This window comes from Talpa occidentalis, unplaced genomic scaffold, assembly GCF_014898055.3.
Source record: "Talpa occidentalis isolate TD23 unplaced genomic scaffold, MPIMG_talOcc4v2.1 talOcc4.3, whole genome shotgun sequence".
NCBI classification, from domain to species: domain Eukaryota; kingdom Metazoa; phylum Chordata; class Mammalia; order Eulipotyphla; family Talpidae; genus Talpa; species Talpa occidentalis.
This window is the reverse complement of record NW_023603184.1, coordinates 105,730,797-105,747,933: the sequence shown is the minus strand read 5'-3', so window position 1 is coordinate 105,747,933 and position 17,137 is coordinate 105,730,797. Positions and strand designations below refer to the sequence as shown.

The window sequence follows — 17,137 nt, the reverse complement described above, 5'->3', positions numbered from 1 at the left end:
CTTTCAAATTTTGTGCTTGTACTTCTCAAAATAAATAATTTGAAAATATTTCATTAAAAAAAAAAAACAGAAGAGGACCTCTGTGGCAGCTCTTTCTTTTTTTTTTTTTTTTTTTCGTTTTGTTTATACATGCACTGGGTACAGTCAGAAGCGCGGGAGGGTGAGAGAATTCACCAGAGCCAGAGCGGGGAGCAGAGCAGGCAGAAAGACCGAAGTACACTGCTGAGGGGAGCAGCGGGCGGCAGGAGAGGTCTGCGCGCCATGTGGGACCCTCCTTCGGTGGCCGAGGAGCAGCCGGGGATCGAACCAGCGCTTCAGAGGTCGCCGGCAGCTTTGCAACCCAGCGCTCAACCGCTTGTGGCAGCTCTTTCAAAGCCAGAAACTCAGTCTAGGTCATAGGAAGGGACTATGGGCCTTGCTGGTCCTCATTTGTAGTTCTAGTTCTTGACTTTGGAAATGGGAATTCAGTCTCTGAGAAATTTTTGATGTGCAGCTGCCTTTCCCAGAGCCACTAATCACATAAAGAACTCTTCATGTCGCAGTATCTTCCTTTTGGGAGAAGACAAAAGAACAAGGAAATTTCTCTCAGTATCTCCTGGACTATAGAACATTCCCACAGCGGAGACCTCTCCTTTGACTTAATGTGCAGTCCACAGATTTGACCTCTATCTAGGGCACTTAAGGCAAGTACACGCTTCCTTAGTTAGTTGGGTATTTTTCAGAGTTGGGTTTTTTTCCTCCTTAAATTATTCAGATACTTGTCCCTAATCTGTTTGTGTACACAACCTGTTAGAAGTGTTATTTTAAAAAGCTATCAACCTAAACAAATTCCCACCATAGAATTTAGAAATTCCAAATAGAAGAAACTGAATTAGCTTCAAAAAAACATAATCAAAATGAAAGGAGTATAAGGTAAAGCTGAGAGTAGCAGATTCTGTAATTTTTATTACAAAAAAAGTTCAAACCCTTTACATGCCAGGACATTAAATGTCATATATAAGTACATTACAAGCAAACCTTTTTAAAAATATACATACTGTATATATTTACATTCAAGTTTGAGTAACTGGTGTCAAGGTGTAGTTCAGGTTCTAATCTTTACCCACCCTGTGGATTTGTATAGCTCTTAATTAACTAAACAGCAATTGTATCTTCACTCAGGCACATGGAGAGGTAGAAACTGCTTAAGAAAAAAAAAATGAGTGCAAATGTGAAGATCACCATTTAAGCAGCTTAGTTACATCAAAGAGGCCAAAACTAGCTCTGGTCATCTCAAAAAGCTGAATACATGTAGCCTTATCCTTTAAAATACCACAAAAACTTTGGGTAGACGTTCCTCTGAGAACATCAGGGATTTGGCAGAGCTCAGCAACTAATTCTTTGCCAGTCTACACCCAAGAATTGCATATGACTAAGTTAGGCAACATAGCAGCAGGGCTGGGCTGGGCAGCTGGGCTGGGCAGCTGGGCACCTTTTCCCTGGTAAGACAAAAGTAATGCACAAATGAGTGGCTTAAGAGATTTCAAATTAATATCTGTACACCCACAGCCTAGCACTCAGAAGCCAACTAAGTGAAACCTCTATTAATTTCTGTCCCTGCCCACCTCCATCTGAAAATGAGCTAGGAAGTCTAGAGAGGGGTGAAAAGGCCTATGACTTCTGGCAGGCCAAGGTTCCTCAGCCCTTAGAGTAAACCTCACGAAGGCTCTTGGACCTGAGAAGGGCTCCCCTGGTTCTTGCCAGGCGTGGTGGGGTTTGTTCCTGAGAGGGGAATCTGGAGGGACGCCACGGGGGTGGCCGAGGGCAGAAGCCCTTCTCGTTCCCTTTTCTTCTGTTTCATCCTGCGGTTCTGGAACCAGATTTTGACTTGGGTGTCATTCAGCTGCAAGGAGTTGGCGATCTCTATGCGTCGGGCTCGAGTTAAGTACTTATTGAAATGAAACTCCTTCTCCAGTTCTGTCAGTTGCTTGGTGCTGAAATTCGTGCGGATGGCGCTGGAAGGGCTAGCAGCTCCGTACTCGGCCAGTTTGCCTGCAACGTGAAGGCAGGGTGTCAGAGGGGCGGGAGGAACCCGAGAGACAGATGGCAGAGGCTGGCAAACGGGGGGTGGGGAGGGCTACAGAACCCTCGCGCGCAGCCCTCCCGGGTCTCCGTGAGCACAGGGATGCCAGGAGGAACGCCCCACACAGAGACCCGTCCTCCTCGATGTCTGGCATTCCCGAACGTGTATTCGGGGCACGTCGCTGGAACTTCCAAACGCCCCGGCGCGCGTTTGCGCCCCAAGCCCCAGCCCGCGGTCACGAAGGAAGCCGCGACGCGCTCCCGGCTCCAAGCCACGAGGCAGCCTCCGTCCCCAAGCCCGGTGCCCGCGTCTGCAGCGCACACACTTACTTTTCTTCGGGGCGTTCCTCTTCACTTTCATCCACTCAAACGTGCTGAAGGCGGCCGGGAGGCCCGAGGCGGGCGAGGCGGACTTGGGGTAGGCGCCAGGGGCCGGGGACGCGGTCTGGAAGGCGCCGGCGTGGCCGTCGGCTGGCTCCTTGAGGCACGCGGGGAAGGGGCCCGGCTCGCCGAAGGCCGCGTAGTCCACCTGGCCGCTGAGGAGCAAGGAGCCGCCGCCCGAGAAGACGGCCGAGGCGGCGTAGTGGACGTGCGCCCCCCCGTCGTCGGCCGGCCGCCCCAGCGCGCACGGGAAGTCGTAGGCCGGCCCGGGCCCCAGGAAGCCGAAGTCCGCGGCCCCCGGCGCGGCAGGTGCGGCGCCCGGCTCGTAGGCCCCCTCCAGGGTGCAGGGCGCGTACGCGGGCGGGGGCGGCGCGGCCGGCGGCGCCGGGCCGGCCGGGGGCGAGGGCGCGGGGCGGGCGGCGGCCAGGGCCAGGGACCCGACGAAGGCGCCGTCGCCGCTGCCCAGGGGGAAGGCGGGCTGCAGGGCCACGGGCCGGGCGTCGGCGCGGCAGAACTTGGGCGCGAAGCTGAGCACGTCGCCGCCGCCGCACGACACGTACTCCAGGTAGGAGCTCATGGCCCCGGCCCACCCCCGGGGCGCGCCGGCCGGGCCGGAGTGCGGGGCCGGGCTGGACCGCCGCGCTCTGCGCCGCTCGGCCTACCCGCTCCGCCCGAGCTGCCCTCGCCGAGCCATGGCGAGCGAGCCGGAGGGAAATAGTGGCCTAATATAGCGGCGGGGGTGGCCACGTGGCGCCGGCCGGCCAATGGGCGCCCTCCCCGCACGGCCCGGGGCCGGCCTGGCGCGCCGCTCCCGGCGTCAGCCCCGCCGCCAACTTTCCCAAACCTGCGGGAGGCCGCCGCCCGGCGCCCCCAGCCCCGGGGACCGCGGCGCGGCCGGGGGCGGCCCGGGGCGGGGCGGGGCGGGGCGAGAGCGCGGGACGCCGGCTCTGCGCGCAGGTATTGGGCAAGGTGGGGAGAGACAGGCGGGGCTGGCCGCTGCGTTAAAGGCGAGAGGGGCCGGGGCCGAGAGCCTGCGCCTGCGAATAGGGGGTGGCATTCCCTCGGGGGCGAATTGTGGGTGCCGCGGTGGGGAGGAGGTTCAAGGGAGCTCGGCGGGTGGGGACTCTGCAGCCCTCGTCCAGAGAAAGTAAAGTTGTGCCCTCCACCCCCACCCCCGGTCTGGCTTGCTTTCGGGTTTCTTGGCGTGGTTGTTATCCCTCTCCTAACCTGGGGCAGACTTTTGGTTTTCCCTGTACCCACCCTAAATCCCCCACTTCTGATTCGTGGGGCTGAATTGTGCGCGCAGGTGGTGTGTACCTGGGGCTGCCCAGTCTTCACCCTTGACTATATGTTCGCGTCAGTTCGCAGCGTTTCCTTCCCCTGCTTCCCCCCTCTCCATGTGTGGAGGCAAGATAACAGGGAATGTGTGAGTGCTGGGTTTTGATTTGGACCGAAGATAAAGTTTCTGTCTTGTGGAGACGTTTAGCGGGTTTGTCTCCCAACTAGGTTGTCAAAATAAAGAATCTGCCCTTGAGGAGGGCGCGTCGGGCTCCTTCCCGGGAGGCTGGCGCACCCGGCCGTGCTGCGCGCACTTTCTCCTCGGAGCTTGGCTGGAGGGCGCAGAGGCTTCCCGGGGACCGGTCAGATCTCAGAGGTTTGGACGGGCTTATACCTCGAAGCAATTAAAGCTTCTGTTCCATCAGATAAGTGCTGCGTCGTCTCTTGCGAGTGAAATCTGAGGGCTCACAATGTTAATGGGCTCACTTCTTTCCCTTGATAATATGGTTTTGTTTACTGAGTGTACAGAGACGGGAAATAAAAGTGCAACTGGCACAGGAAATGAAGAGTAGAAGGGTTACAAAGACAGGCTTTACATTGACAAACTTTCGAACTTCCTTGAACATTTCTTTCAATGTTTTCCTCTTTGGGGAGGTAGGAAAGCAACAAATTAAATATATAAATGTTATTTACACACAGTAGTAATGAAAGAGGGTGGTTTCCTAAAACTGTGAATGAAGAGGCTACTCCATTATTCAAGTGCCCTTGAGATGATCTATTACAGTCTGTGAGTTATGGTGACCTGAGGTTTTATTATTGTTTTACTGATCCACTTGTCAGGAAAGAGCGATTGAGCTCTTGCCTAAAATTCCACTCTGAGGAAGTCTGGAAAATAGGAGCCATCACAGTCTAGGGAGCTGGTTCCTTACAGGGATGTGAACTTGTGGATAAACAAAGCAACACCAAAAGGATAGTCTGCTGGTGAGGTTGAATTCAAGCCAAGATGGGGAGAGTTGATGCAGTGTGGGGAGGGGAGTAGATACCTAGGAATGAGCACAAAGCTACAGGGGTCTGGGATTCCTGCGCTGCTGGTGTTCTTGGATTTGACTGAGAAACAGACTTCTGTGCTGGAAATACCCCCTTTAAATTTGATGTTGCTTGTCCTATAGCCAATCAGATGACAGGTCCTAAGTAGTTTTTAAAAGGAGAAAAATTAAGAGTTTTCTCTAGTACTCTGTCAAGGAATGCTAAAACTCTTCAGACCTAGCTCAAGCTTCAGCTGTAGATGAATTTCTCCACTGTGTCCCCTTTGTGCTGCTAAAGCAAAAGTGTCGGCAAGTCAGATGCTGCTGAGTTCACAGTGTCCTCTTTGTCCACTCCTGGTTTGACTTTAATTTTTACCAGCTAATTTTTACCAGCTTGTTGTCACATTTCTCACACTCCTATCTCAAAACTCTAAGGCCCTCTTTCAAAATGTACTCTAATCACAGCTCTCAGGCCCAGAAACCCCAGAGGGCTGAGAAGGAAGGTGACTTTGTAAACCTGTCTGAAGAAGTCCACCTGGCTGCAGCCCAGGATGTAGAACAGAAAATCCAACCTGATCATCTGGCAAGTCTGACCAAAACCTGTCAAGTTAAGGTTCTCAAAGATTTCTGGAAAAACAGGTGGCCTAGGTGCCCTGGCAACCTTCATGACAACAAAGACCAGGTTTTTGCTGTTAAGCATTTAGGGCAAAGTTCCTCCTTTCTGTCATAATCAGACATTGACTTTGATGTACCCATGAGCTGTCCACACAGTTTCCCTGAAGCAAAAAATTTGAAGTTGGACTTTTGCTGAGAGAAGAAAGTATAAAAGAGAAATACTTTTAAAAATTGTCTTGTGGTCTTCTATGGGTGAGAGTGGGTGGCATGTGTGATATTTGTTCAGACCCAAGCGCAGTTCTCTGATAATTGCAGACAGAGAACTCCATTCTGATCTTCCCCTCTGGGCTCCTTTGACACCCCCCTCCCCCAATTCCCGGCCTGGTTCTGAACACAGGTTGGAAATCAAGACTTCTATCCTCTCAGACTGATATTCAGCTAGCATTTGCCAAGGACCTGCTGTGTAAGAACATTTTGTTAGGAGAGGAAAAAAGGGTTAGACTGGAAAAAATTATATTCTCAGACCAAAGGGACAAGGGATTAATTTCTGGCACAGTTCTTAACTATACTATAAATCTACTCCAGAAGAATCTGAATCTGTGATTTTCTGAGATTGGGAGATATTACTGGGAGACCTGTGCGTAGAAATATGTGAAGATCAGATATTTATAGTAACCTTAAAGTTTGTCTTTGAAATGTCCAGGGTATGGGAGAAATGTCTTACTAATTTTATTGCTTGTTCAACAACCATGGATTCCCAAGGGTCACTTGCCCAGCTGGGTCCCAGTGCTATGAGTTCTCAGCAGGCTGTAACAGCAGAGGGACCTGATTGCCAGGTTGTGTTTGATGTAGGAATGCTTTGAAATCTCTCCCATCTTGCTCACAACGGCAGCCATCCCCTGTCTACCCCACCCCCACATGCCATGACTACCTTTCTCTTCCTTTTGAACAACAAGCTGCCTTTCTGCAGACAGAAGTGATGAAGGGTGGCAGTCTGGTGGTGTGTGTTTACAGTTGTCCCTAAGACCTCTTGCAACCCATCTTCATGACCCCACTGTGTTACCCGTTGAAGATGTTTGAGCACGTGCAAATTGTTGGCTTTATCCCCAAATCATAAAAAGGTTCTTACTGAGCTGGGTAAAAAGGAGGGGGCAGATCTACCAAGCAAAATTTGCAGTGCTCTTCAGCATCCATCCTTCAGTCATTCTAGGATGGAATGAAAGAGGTCCTAAAGGGCCTCCTTGGTGGCACAAGGGCTTGAGACACAATCTATGAAGCTCTCCACTGCCACTGCAGCACAAGTTTGATCCCTGGCCAGGGAGATACCCACATGGTGCAGCAGACCCCTCCTGACTCGCCCACTGCTGCCCTCAGCAGTATATTTTAGTCAATCTGCCTGTTCTGTTACCCTCTGTCTCTGGTAAATCCTCTCACCCCCCTGCTCCTCTGGCCTGTACCCCAGTTCTTGTATGCGTAAATAAATAAATCTTTAAAAAAGAAAGAGGTCCTAAGGACAGGAATTCTAGACCAGTATGGAAGTATAACAGGACCCTCCCTGAGGAAAGCAGTTTAGAGATTTGTGCCTTACCAAGAGCTTTGTGAATGAAAGGTTCATGGGCCACACCCATGCCTGGCACACAGTAGGCATTCTATGAATGTTAGTTGGACAGAAATAAGAGTGGCAAGAGTGGTGTATGTTCCTCATGGCTAATATTGGCTAAAGGTTGCTTAGATTATTGGCTCCCAAAACCACTTCATGTGGATCACCACAGAAGCTTACTTAAAAGCACAAATTCCTCAGCTCAGCCCCAGAACCCTGGCTCAGAACTCTGGCTTTATTTTTAACAAGTCTCTTGAGTCACTCTAAAACAACGTTCCTTAGAGCCACACTTTGAGAATTTCTGTTTTATCAACTGGAGGGGAAACAGCGTGGGGAGAAAAGTGATTCCATGAGAGGGGCTGTGGAGCAGGAGTATCTCAAAAAAGTGTCCAGGAGCCTGTTGAGTGGTAAGGGCAGATAGCTAAGTCTAATTGGGCAAAGTTTCAGAAAATAGCTGTTAAGAGGTAGTTAGAAGTTTCCCAAGTTTTGCAGACAAAGTAGTGCTTTGCAGGACCCAGCTAACTTCTGCTCCGCACTACTTCCCTAACTTGACTTTGAGGATGCCAATGAGGTGGGAAGGGATTTGTCTTTCAGTCTCTTCAAGAAAATTTGGAAAGTTTCTGAGACAATAGGAAAAGAGAAGAGTAGGCATGGAAAGGAGGAGCCAGCTCTCATTTCCTTCCATTTCTCCCAAGTTGTCTGGAATGAGCTTTTGAGCCCCAGGGATCCTGAGAGAGTAAAATGAAATGTCTCTTAATGTAAGCCGTAACTCTTCCTCTGGCTAAAGGCTAACCTTTCACAGCAAAGATGTCAATGTTAGAAAGTCCTTTATGGATAAACGACATCAAACCCCACATTTAGAGACAGACTCAATTTACTCAGAAAAGGCAAAGCCATCTTGCAAAAAATGAAGGAGCCAGCCTGAGCCTTCTGAATGTGTATGTGTCCTGCCTGCCCACAGTCTGCAGAGAGGGAGGAGTGGGGTAGCCCTCCTGTGCACTGTGGTGGCGTCAGTGCCCGTCCAGCAATGTTCAAGGAGATAGCCCTCATTTCTGGGAGACTGCAGAGCCAGTGTGGCTGACCGGAAGGCCTGGTGTCCTCTCTTTGGGATTTTTTTCCCCTAAACTTGTGTTCCAGACTTCTGAGATCCTACCTTCAGCTACTCCTGCCAGAGAAGGCAGAGATTTGTCCCCCAATCACACCCACCACCACCACCACCACCACCACCTTGACCAAGCAAGGATAAAAGATCCTCTCATTTCCTGCTGAGCTTGATCAGCATCAGGGCCCTGAAGGGACAAAACAAAAGGCATCCCTAGATTAATGTAATTGGATACAGCAAGTACAAATAAGGACATTTGTGTATGCAGCAAGATACACCCAGGTCAGTTACACTTGTACTGATCTTTTTTTTTTTTTTTTTTTGCTCCTTTGTTGTTTACAAAGGTAGTATGTTTAAATTTACATGGTTCAAAGAGTACAAGAGTATACAGTGAAAGTCTTTAACCCAGCCACCTGCTCCTCTTCACATAGGTAACCATTTTTACAGATTCTTCTATATCTTTCCAGAGATACCGTATACTTATATTGTTATATATACCATTATTTATTTATTTACATATATATCCACACATATTTGTACACAAACAACCAGCATATAAGATACTCTTTTGCACCATGTTTTCCCATACTGTATCATAAAGGTCACTTCATATAAATGCATATGAAGCTTATGGTTTATTTTTACAACGTCTTGCTGTTCTGTTGTATATATCTACAAGAATTTATTTAGCCAACCCCATATTAATGGGCATTAAGTTTGTTTTCAATCTTTCGCTATTACAAATACATGTTCTAGTCTTCACCTACTAAACATGAAATTAGTTGAAAGTGTGTACCTTGGTGTTATTCTATATCACCAAGGGGAATATAGAAGGGGATCAGTTCACACTTCTACCAGCAACAAATGAGGATCCGTGTTTCCAAGACATTAGGAAATTAAAGTTTTTGATTTTGACAATCTGATAAGTGGGAAATAATGCCTTTTACTTGGCCTTGTAACAACTCCAAAAATGCCATCTTCCTTATCTTATTTGATCCTTTCAATAATTCTGTTTTATAAATGGTAATACTAGCACAGAATACTAGCACTGGCTAAACAACTTGCTGTAGCCTCACCCAGTGTAAATGGCCAAGGTCAGATGTTCAGCACTCTTGCCTGCACTGTCAGGTGCCACACAGAAGGTTAAGGAGGTTCAGCGAGAATCAGGTGGCTTTGAGGATTCCTTGACAGACACATGATATAAAAAAGCACAGAAGCTTTCTGACATCTGCTAAAAGATCTCCTCTTTATTGGTCTGATACCAAGACCACATTTCTGCATGTGTCCCCTGGAGAGTACCCTCAGGAAGCAGAGGGGCTCTGATTAGCAATCTGACCTGACTAGTCCCAAGCATTTGGATTCAATGTCAGGGAAGCAATAGGGTGTTGTTTTTTTAATTCCCCTGAGACTTCTTTCTCATTGGCCACCCATAATCTAAGAATTGATCTGTATGGTGTGGATAAGATGATGTTTTCCCTAGCTTTTAGTTTTCTATAGGACAATCAAATCACTGGGACCTAGTGAAGGTAATGCCTAACACACACACCACACACACACACACACAGCCGTGCGTGCGGCTCTAACCTAGAGGTAGATGTCTTTATTGACTGTTTCATTGATGATAAAACTGAAGGCCAGAAAGATTAAGTGAATTGCTTAGGGTCACACAATTTATCAGTAGCAAAGCAGAAAAACAATGTAAACCTAAAACTGAGCTCATTATATTCACCTGCAAAGTCTTCTGTTCCTCCTCCTCTAGTCATTTTGGTGAATGACCTACTATCCACTCAGGCCTTCAAAATAGAAACTTAGGGATTAATACCCACAACTCCCCTTCTATTCATCCAGTTGATCACCAAGTCCTGTGAATTTTACTTCCCAAATACCTTTCCTTTTCATCTTTATTACATGATTTCCCCTCTGTTCTGAATTATTGTAGCGGCCTTTTATGTTGTTCTTGCCTTCTCTCCCTTCTTTATCCAATCAGACACTGTTCCCCAAAGCATCAGCTTTCCAAATAGAAAACCTCACTTCCCAGCTAAAAGTGGCTCCCCGTTGCCTACAGATTAAGTCCAGACTCCTTTGCCCAACTATTCAGCCAGAGGCCCCATTCCAGGCTATTCTCCTTGTTCTGAGTTCAAACCTTGCTTTCTTGCCTCCCTGCTTTTACATCTGCTGCTCTCCACCTGGTATATCCCTCCTTCCTGAACCTAAAAAAAAAAAAAACCTCCTCTACTTCAGAGACCCAAATTCACCTCCTCTGAGAAGCCTCATTCTCATTACTACAGGAACGTTGTGGTCACACTGTTGTTACAGTGTCTCCCACACTGTTTTAGAATTCTTTTTCTGTCCCCATTGGATTGAAGGACACAAGCCATTTGTGACTCACTTTTGTACCCCAGGACCCCCCCCCCCCACTAAACACTTAGGAGCTGTTCAGTAGGTATTGGAACCAGTATTTTAATTGTTTAGTGAGTTCAGACACTGCAAAGCTTAATGCTTCTTGGGCCTCCCTGGTGGTGCAAGGAGTTAAGACACAGCACTGTGAAGCTAGCCACAGCCACTGCAGCACGAGTTAGATCCCGGCCAGGAGATACCCACATGGCACAGCAGACCTCTCCTGTCTCACCCACTTCTCCCTTCAGCAGTGTATTTCAGTCAATCTGCCTGTTCTGTTCCCCACTCTGTCTCTGGTGAATCCTCTCACCCTCCCGCACCTCTGGCCTGTACCCTGGTTCTTGTATACATGCATAAATAAATCTTAGGGAAAAAAAGCTTAATGCTTCTTCAGCTTATATCTATCTCAGCAAAATGACAGAACAGTTCTCCAGAACAAACTGATTTCCACCCAAGAGGATGATAAGGGAGAAGAGGGCACAGGGGAGGGAGAAGAAACCTAGGACTTTCTGTTGGGGGGGGAGGGGGTTGCTTTCCTGCGTGCTAGAAACACATTTAACTACCTTCAGAAATTTCTCAGCTGACGTCAAAGAACAGTAAATAGAAAGGAAACCCAGAAATTTAGAATTTACAAATAGAATAAAAAGTGTACCCCTGGACAGGGGGTACCCTTCTCAGTCACACAAACCCTCCTGCCATAAACAGCTCTGACCACCCCACCCCACAACTTTGTTTATCCCCTGTATGAGGTTCCTAAGTTGAATCCTCTAGAAGCTGATATAAAAATACTCTAGGGTCCTTCCCTTATAACAGTCAAGAGAGAAGAGGCATATCATTGTGATTGGTGTTTTGAGTATATTTTTATTGTTATTTTAAATAACATTCAAGTTTAATTCTAAATTCAACAGCAGTCTTACTCTGCTTCCTCCCCCACAAAATGCTCTTGCAGGTAAAGAAGAGAATGAAAGTAGTTCCGACTCTTCCCTGAATTTAAAGCTCTTAAATAAAAAAAAGACATCTATTTATGACTCTAAAAAAAAGTGTCTGCCAGAACCTCTGGCCCATTGGGATTTTTCTGGTCCTGCCTTCAGAGATGGATCTTTCTGGAGTAGAGCAGAGTATAAGGGTGTCACTTGAGAAGGCAGAAGGCGCGGGGTGTGGGTTTGGGGATAAGGGAAATGCAGAATCACTGGGGGTCAGGAGGGTGAGGGGCGTTGTGTTTCGAGGGCCTGGGCACCCAGACGGTCGAGGGCCGGGCAGTCGGATCGCGCTGCCGGCCCCGGGGTGGGTAGGAGACGCTTTCCTGGGGCCTCGCGCGGCTGAGCCCGGGCCAGGCTGCGCGGCTCCCAGCGGGCGGGCGCGGGGCGGCGGGTCGCGCCCTCTGTTAGCGCTCACCCTGCGTGCTCGCGTCTCCTCCGCTTGCGGTTTCTGGTCGGATCCCAGCTGGCCCAGACTTGCTCTGGAGGAGGAGGAACCGCTGTCGAGCGAAAAGTGCACACCGGGTGATTGATGAACTCTTAATAGGACTAATCTCTCCCGCCCCCCACCCTCGACGCGCGGAGCCACCCTCGCCCCAGCCCCCTTCTCGGGCGAGAGGGGACGCGGTCGCCAGCCGGTGGGGCGATTAACTCACCGTTTGTCTTCTGAAGGGGCTCCAGGTGGATGCGGAGCACCCGCCCACCCCGGCGCGGCCGCTCGCGCGCTGCACACCGCGTCCTGCCACGGGCCAGCGAGCGCCGAGGCGGCGCGCGTCTCCCGGTGGCGCGGGCCCGGGTGGCCTTTGTGCGGCGCGACCGCCACCTGGGGGGGTGGGGGGAGCGGGGAGGTATTGTTCCCCGCCGGGGAGGGAGTGTTCAGACTCGGGGTCCACGTCACCCCCCTCCCCGGTGTACTCAGCTCCGAGGAAGGCTGCGCGCTTCCTTTGTGTGTTCTCAGCCTGCGGCGGGGATGGCGTCGTGGCAGCCCCCAGGGGCGGCAGACCCGGGTGACGGAGCTTGGTGCCAGCTCCTCCACCGCCTAGAGCTCAGCTTATCCGACCCAGTTTTCGGCTCAGCCCTTGCAGAATAGGAGCGGAGGGATGTGACATTTGAGGGCAGCGCTTTGAACAATAGAGCTATATCACAAGGCCTTTTCCCACAATCCTTATAAATCAGGGACGCTCTTCTCTGTTCCAGCAGAAAAGGCCCTGACCCAACAGGTCCTCCAGGCCTAGTCTTAGGTCTGCTTCCCCAGTAAAAACCACTTCATCAATACCAGGGCTCTGGTCGAATAATGATTTAACCTACGATCTCCTCTGATTCTTCCAGTGTTAAACCTCCGTGTTCATGGTTCTCCAGATATTATGCTTCCAAAACAACAATCCAGAAAGGAAGCAGTCAACATATTTTGCCACAGACTCTAGGCTAAGAGAACTTAAGTAGTATCTCCCACCTTGCAGATCTCCTGGGAACCCTCCTTCACCTGCTGCTGCTTCTGCTGCAAATGACTAGACATCCATCTACCTTGTCCCTTCATATGTGGAAATCTTTTCTTCACTGTGCTTAAGGATGGACCTCGCTGGAGAGTGAGAATGGGTCTTTGGTGGATTGTGTTTGTACACTGCCAATTTGCCAAGGTGGGTATGCAACCTGCTGGAAGTATTTAGGCATGGGCATTAAATGGAGTATAGGAATCTGTTTAGCATCAACCTTGGACCCCAAAGGTAAGGATATTTGTGGGTGGAGTAGAAGACAAGGAAGCAATGAGAACAAAGAATTCATCCTCTGTGATGATGCTTTCCACCAGCAGCACCAACAATGTAGGAAGTGCAGAGGAATTCAGCTGCCCAATCTCTTCTAGGGAGATCTAAGTAGGCCAGTCCTCAGAGATGGTGAGGGTGTGGCTGTTGACTAGATGTCAGCTCCCCAGGCCCACAGTGTTTAGGTATAGCCTGTTCACTCAGGCCCTAGCTATACCCTTTCTGGGAAGTTGTAGTACCCTGCAGTGATGAGGCTATAGGCCTGTGGAAACTGGGCTTTCTGCTTCTCTATTTTTATTTAATATTCATAAACGTCTGCTCATTCTATTCTTTTCTTACAGTTTCTGACAGAAGGATGAAAGCAATGCTAAGAAATCCCAGATGAAGACCTTTCTAGATCTGTAACTGGGATTAACCAATTCTTGACTTTACAAAGATGTTTCAGTTCTGAGGATAAAGTCAGAACACCTTTGACTATCCCTGAAGTACTGAAGGTATAAAGAAGCTTCTGGATCCCCTAGGTCAAGCAGAGAAACTTTATTAGAATGTTGAATGGTAACTTCTTTGTTATTCAAGCATACACCCACACACATCCTCTTTCCCCTCCCTAATGAAAAACCTCAACAGATGGAGAGCCTAGCCTCCCAAGCCTGCTGGCTGAGAAGATGCACTTCACTCAAGGGTCAGTCAGCTGGTGCAGACTGGGGGAGGGAAAAGGGAGAGTAGCTAGTATAGGTAATCACTATCTTTTAGTACTCCTTACAGATAGAAATTAGAAAAATCCTGTTCCGCAAGGTTAGCAACCTCTGGGGCCTGGGAAACCAATTTGGCTGAGTTGTCTCTGATAGGGTCTAGGCTTGGGCTGCACGGAGAGGAAAGCTCTTGCTCCGTATTGTCTCCCTCTCTCTCATTTGAAAGCCTGTACAAAGAAATGGTACAAATGGATGGTTAACTTAATGATTCCATCAGGGGTGGATTTTTCTCTGTCAGGTCCCTGGATGAGTCTGAGGTCTGAAAGCCAGGAGGCAGAATATGTACTTAATCGCGCCTTCTTACTCTCTTTCCAGGGGCCAGGACTACTCTCCAGGCCTTTCCCCTGCAATCGCGGACCGCAGGCCCCTCCCCCTGCCTCAGCTAGCTCTGTTGGGCCGGCCTTCGCACTCCGCTTCCGTCTGGATCCTGAGTTTGTCCAGGTCTCCTGGACAGGCTTCTCCCTCTGCCTAAATCTTGCCCAGCGCCCGTCTCCCATTTGGCTGCCTGACTTCTACCCTCCTTTAATTTACATTTGCTTGCCCAGACAGAACCCTCGGGGGCTCCCAAACGAATGTCACCCTCACCCATGCAAAGGCCTGGGCTTTTTCACCCAGACGCTTTTCTTTACTGTTCTCCACTCCCTCATAGCGGGAGTGGGAGGGCGAAGCGCTAGCTTAGGCCAGAATCAAAGAGCCATTTCTTCCCCTTGGGCAAAGGAGGTGCACCTCCCAGAGACAAACGCCGGGAGCGCGACGGGCACTTCCTTCCCTCCCGGCGGCCTCCCAGCCCTGCCTTTGTGTGGCCGCCCCCGCCGCCGAGCGGGTGGCGAAGCTGCGCACACAAAGGCGCAGCCGCTCCCGGAAAGCCCGGCTGTTCGGCGCCCTCAACCCAGCACCCAGGGGCGGGGGTCCCGCGGCCTGGAGGGCTGTGTGCGCTCCCCCTTTGCCCCGGGCGCGCCGTCCCGGGACGAAGCCCCGGGCTAGGGAGCATGAGGGTTTCCTTCCCCGGCAACTCGTCCCTTCCCGCTGCAGACCCTCCCCAGGAGGCGAGGCCTGGACCCAGGACGCCATTGCCGGCCCGGACTCCCCTCCCCCACTCCCCCTCGTTGTGCGTCTGAGACCCGGGAGGGAGGAGGCGCCTCCGCTGATAGAGCAGCTATTGTGACCTCCCCTCGCCGAGCGGGAACCCAGCCGAGTGTCTACCGCCGGCGGTGGCGGGGGAGGAAGCGACAGCGTGTGCAAACCTCGGGGTGCGGAGGGGGTGGCACTGGGAAATAAAGATTTGCATCCTCGGGCGGTCGGGCGCTTCAGAGGGCGTTTGGTTGTGTTTAGACTCCGGTGCTTCCTAACACTAATTGCAGGCTCAAAGGGGGGATTTATGGTGAAGGCCAAGGCGGCTGGTTTATAATTTATGAAGTTTTAAATGGCTGTGCCGCGGCCCCCACTCTCGCCCTGGCCGCCGGCCGCTCGGGAACGCGCGCTCTGCAGACGCGCCACCCCCACCCGCGCCGGCGGCGACCGAGTGTGCCCATCACTGGACGTTGGAGCCAATGGCGGGGGCCCATCCGAGCCCATCTGAGGCCTCGGGGAGAATTTCTCCAGAGGTGAGAGAAAGCCAGTTTTGTCCCAAGCGAACTGCCCCGTTCCACTAGAGAAGGGTGCCTCTGGGCGGCTGCGGCTGCCAGGATGGGAAGCCCCCAAGCCCGCACTTCTGTGGAGCCTGAGAGCGAGAGGAAGCTGATGTCAGCCGGGCTAGACACCGTTTAAAGTCTAATCCATGAAACCCTAAGCCGCAGATGACACTTGGGGCCTTGCAGACACCCGCAGACTCAGCAGATACTCCTGCGGTAACACACCGCGCTGGAAAACGCCTGGAGCCATGATGCATTATGTATTTTTATTATTATTTATGGTAGGAAGAGTAGATGAGGGAAAACCGGGCTGAATCTAAACAGCCTGACAATTCATCTATTTAATATTAAGCCAGTTAAGAAAGGTTGTAATCCCTGCAAGGCAGCAAGGGCTTCTTTGATTTCTCTAGTAGCTTAAAAAATAATTTCTTACAAGACAATTAGAAATTCTGCCAATGGATGCAAATTTCATAGAAAACAATTTTTAAGCTTTGAAAGTGGGTAAAATATGTCTTCCGTGGAAGTCATTTATTCTGTTGATACACTTCTACAACATGTATACTTTAAACCTGCTTGAATAAAGTGAAATTTAGCAAAAGGACATTCCCTTCCCACCCCCAGTCTAACATGCCATTTTAAAAACAGCACAAGGGAACAAGGAAACTAAATATTTTGAGCCATTATTTAGCGAAACACAAACATCCAAATAGAAACGATTGTTGTTTCACCAGAAGATTAGAAGTTAAATTATGTCCACACAATAGAAATTTCACCTCGTGTCACCAGGGATGTAGTAGGAGTTGCATTATTTGTCAAATCAAATAGAGATGCGTGGGCGACTTTGCTGAAATACAAAAGAATTGAAGCTTATCTGAAGGCATTTCCAAGTACCTCCTCCCCGAGAAGTGGGTGTAAGTTGTCCACCCCTGACTAAAGCCACGCTATATTTACAAAATGGTTATAAATCCTTGAAGACGTTTTTTGCCCATTTTGCACAAAGAAACAGGAGTAAACAAGGTGTGTTTATATTTGTTATGTTCCACTAATGAAACTTTTATTACTTCACATCATGGGGAATGTTTGTTTTCTTTAGAAATTAACCACTGACCACCATAAAAGGGAAAGTTGTGGTAAGCATTTCCTGGGGGTGGGGTGGGGAGGGAAAGCTTAGGTTAGGTGCTTTCTCTGAATGACCATTCATTTCTTTTTCTGCACCTTGGCTTTTTCATAGCTCCACTTGTTTTTCTTTGATTGTCAGTTTTCTTTCAAAGCTTATATTTTATTACTTAATGCAGAAGAGTGAGCTCTGGCCTCCCCATGTAAATACAATCTTTAAAAAGTCGATTTGTGTCTAGAAAGAGGGCAGTAGAAACAGGAAAGCAGGGGCAGCCGAAAGCCCTATTCAAATCAGCCCGCCTAGAACATTTCTAGGTTTGCCCCCCTCAGATCCCACCCCCTGCAAACAATGTCAATAGCTGGAATGTAAATCAGGTATCCCCAGAACCAAACTCCTTGTGTACTCCATTCCAAAGAAATTAAATATATATATTTTAAAGAG

General features: G+C 49.7%; 1 protein-coding gene and 1 long non-coding RNA gene across 3 annotated transcripts; one reads left to right on the top strand and one right to left on the bottom strand.

Annotated features, from left to right (window-relative positions):
• Positions 1–924: 924 nt before the first annotated feature.
• HOXD1 (homeobox D1) lies at positions 925–3,019 on the bottom strand. The gene is made up of 2 exons (XM_037523595.2): positions 2,392–3,019; positions 925–2,031 (listed from the first exon to the last, which is right to left on the bottom strand). The coding sequence occupies exons 1-2, from the start codon at positions 3,017–3,019 to the stop codon at positions 1,697–1,699; spliced, it is 963 nt and encodes a 320-aa protein (XP_037379492.1). The 3' UTR covers positions 925–1,696.
• Positions 3,020–3,377: 358 nt separating this feature from the next.
• LOC119255960 (uncharacterized) lies at positions 3,378–14,742 on the top strand. Of its 2 annotated transcripts, none has more exons than XR_005127588.1 (4): positions 3,378–3,399; positions 12,897–13,073; positions 13,538–13,690; positions 14,264–14,742. It is a non-coding gene; the product is annotated as an uncharacterized LOC119255960 (long non-coding RNA). The 2 variants fall into 2 exon arrangements; XR_005127586.1 differs by having other exon boundaries at positions 13,538–13,751.
• Positions 14,743–17,137: the final 2,395 nt, after the last annotated feature.